Raw genomic sequence first — 3,537 nt, forward strand, 5'->3', positions numbered from 1 at the left:
AAAACTTTAATATAAGTTTAACATAACAGCAAATGTACAATGTTTCGACAAGGTTTTGCCATCATCAAAACCTTGTTGAAACATTGTACATTTGCTGTTATGTTAAACTTATATTAAAGTTTTTCTTTCTTCATTACCCATTCAAGCCATCTCCAACCATTATTAACTTCAAGTTTGTTTTACTTTTATTTTTTCTTAGTTTCATCCTTTCAACTTGAAGACATGTAAGATAATTACAGACAGGAAATAAACAGTGCTTAGTTATGTTCATCAAACTTGCATATTTTGTATCTTCTGCAGTTGTTCTCACATTGTTATTCCATCTAACCAAATCATGTAGAGTAGATTTATACCTGTGTTTGCCATTATTTCTCTAAAGAGGGAATATGGCAACAGTTATGTTAAAAATCTGGATTACTTAATCAAAGTTGACTCATTATGTCAAACATGCATTGAATAGTGTGAGAATTTTTAAATAAATTATAATTGTTGTTTAAATTTTGTTATTTTCAGGTAAGTTCAACAAGTTTTGGATAGGAATACAGAACATTAGCAACATTCTGCATTATCTAGGTTTCCATCCCAAACCATTAAACCTGTAAGTTTTTAGTATTGTTTAGTTTTAATATTTTGATTATCTTGTTTAATTCAATAAACATATCAAGATAACCTTTCACAACACTGGATTGTAAATAAGATAATAATCTGAGAAAGAACAAATTGCACAAGTAAATCAGTACTCAGTAAAAGTGAAATTAATACAAAGACACCATAATAATTTTTTAGAAGTCATATTTTACTTTCACATGGAATTATATTCTATAAAAAGTAAATGTTTCATTAGCATTTTAACAGTCTCTTAATAATCATTTTTTCACTCATGTAATAAAATGGAAGTGATCCAAGGCATATATATTAAATGTTGTTCAAACTATTGTCATTGGCATATGTAAACAGAACTAAGTTTTGCATCTTTTGATCCTATTAATGGATGTTAGTAAGCCATTTTCTTGGTTTATGTTGCTCAGTGCTTTTGAGTAATGTACATTAACTGATTTTTAGCTTGTTTCTGCAAAAAGAAAATGTCTAGTGTAATAGCCACAATCCTTGATTACCTATGTGAATTATCATTATTTTAATATAGTAAAAGAAGGTAACCTCCCCTAGCTCATACTAACTTGTACAAGTGTCTTTACCACTCTTGAATGGTGATGGTTTCACTGCAGGAGGACATGACATAAATACATGGTGAAGAAATTATTAGTCTTAGTGTACAATCTTGGTCTAAACTACAGGATAAGTGCAAGCTTATGACCTTTTACAAAGATGCCAACTAACTACATGCAGAATATCTCCACAAAAATGTAGAAACATTTATCAGAAAATCTTGAATAAAAATATATTCTTTCCTAGTTATTGAATAAAATATAAAATTCAATAAATCATGAAATAAAGGTAAACTTGATAAAAAAGATCTTCTGCCTAATACATCAACATGACTAAAATGAAACCTCTGTCTGTGAATTCCATAGAGACAGTAATGATTCTGTAATTGTAGCCAAAGTCAACCAATGAATGATGGTTTAGCATCAAGGGCACTTGAGCTTAATGCAACAGCATTTCATTGGAGCACAACAGCAGCCTAACTAGCAATCCAAAATTGTAAATATCTTTATATTTTCTTCTGTTCATGTTTATTTAGAGGTTCACAGTAAAATCCACTTATTCATGAAGTAGACTATTCAAATGTTCAGCATGTGACCCTTCCATGCTCCAACATTCTTTCCAGCTATCATCCCAGGAACTTAAAGTCTCATACCAGTGTCTGGTTGTCACACTAGAGTCCTGGGTCCATTGGGACTGGAGATAAGACTTCAAACTTACTTCCAAGTTGCCCTTATCCTTGAGATGCCAAATAACTCTCAACTGAATTTTCTTTCCGAAACAAATTAAATATATATGAAATAAAATCTCCTGTGATTACATAAATAAATCTAAAATTATATTCATTTAGCGAGCACAAAATTCATGTCATAGTATAATATGCAAATACCACATATCTCACTCTCCTGTTTCATATCTTCAAATACCACATATCTCACACTCCTGTTTCATAATGACAAATGTGTTTACATTCTTTTAAGTCCTGATTTGGAATGTACTAATTCTTGTTAAGGTCATGTGCTAAAAATTCAGTATTTTTCTAGCAGAGTCTCATTACAAAGACTCTACTATTTCATACTTTACCTTGTGTATAGGTAGTAATTTATGGCTGTCACATGGAGTAGAGATGATCTCTATTGATCTTGATCTCCTGAAAATGGTGAATCATGTTATCTACTGAAACATGTAGAATATGTTTTTTAACATTATACAATTTAAGGTATTGTGCACATGGAAATGTTGGTGTTGTGATATTATGTGGTTGCCATACAGTGATGGGCACACCTAAAGTGTTAAGAAACACAGATGAGATTCCCACAGGAAGTCTTACCTCTTTAAAGACTGAAAACTCCAAATTGCATTCATAATGCCATCTGAATTTCCCACTATAAATATGAAATGAGCACACAAAATCAATAGACAAAGCCTATTCTGCACAGATGATGGTCTCAGCTGCCAGTTTGTATATAGCATGGTATATGTTGTTATTCAAAACATTGGTAATACTTGCAGTTAAAAATCGTTTAATTTGTTTGAGAAAACAGACCCAAAATGGCATCAAATCATGCCAATGTTTTCACACTTGAAGGGACAATTGAATTTGTGCAAGCTGACATTGATTTTGAGCATGATATGACTGGAAAAAAAAAGTACACACCTAAAGAGTTAAATTTTTCAGTTTGCTGATCTTGTTTGTTTTATGTTCTTTTATTCACCATTTTTATCTAAATACATTTACCTACAGATGACTATAGTTATTCATTTATTCTATATTTAGTTTTACGTTTGAGAAATTAGTCAGAAGATTTACCTTCAAATTACCACAATAATACTGTATATAAATGTAGATTAACATTAACTTTGCATATAAGAACTACCTTATTCAAAAAGAATATGAAATAAGATATTAACTAATATCTGTAAATTGGAAAATAGTTGGTCAGGTGCACAAATAAAAAATATTTGGAAAACCATAACTATAATACATTTTATTTCAATGAGCTAGTAATTGTGATTTCCACTTTATAAATACAAAATTCCAGGGTCGATAGATATATTCTAACTGCTTCAAATGTTTATGCTACCACATACAAAAAATGTGTAAATCAGCATTACATATTAACATAACATAATGTTTTGGGACAACATGGGACCTATTGGTCCATCTTTGTGGTTCCATCCTCTCAACTAAATTAAAATAATAGAAAAAAAATCTTAAAGCCAGCCCTTATCATTCATAACCTTATCAAGCTTTTTCTTAAACTCACTTAAATTTACTGCCTCTACAACAACCAAAGGCAACCCATTTCAAAAGCGAACCACCCTGTTAGAAAAATAAAACTGTCTTAGCTGAAGATGACTCCTACCTTGTGT

The 3,537-nt window shown here is 30.7% G+C and overlaps 1 protein-coding gene across 1 annotated transcript in view; it reads left to right on the forward strand.

Annotated features, from left to right (window-relative positions):
- Nucleotides 1-3,537, forward strand: part of LOC106460925 — an 80,058-nt gene that overhangs the window by 16,592 nt on the left and 59,929 nt on the right. The window contains exon 7 of the mRNA XM_022390553.1: nt 514-598. Within this exon, the coding sequence (XP_022246261.1) occupies nt 514-598 (85 nt within the window). The remainder of the gene's footprint in view (nt 1-513; nt 599-3,537) is intronic.

Source organism: Limulus polyphemus, unplaced genomic scaffold (assembly GCF_000517525.1).
Source record: "Limulus polyphemus unplaced genomic scaffold, Limulus_polyphemus-2.1.2 Scaffold1, whole genome shotgun sequence".
In the NCBI taxonomy this organism is placed as follows: Eukaryota; Metazoa; Arthropoda; class Merostomata; order Xiphosura; family Limulidae; genus Limulus; species Limulus polyphemus.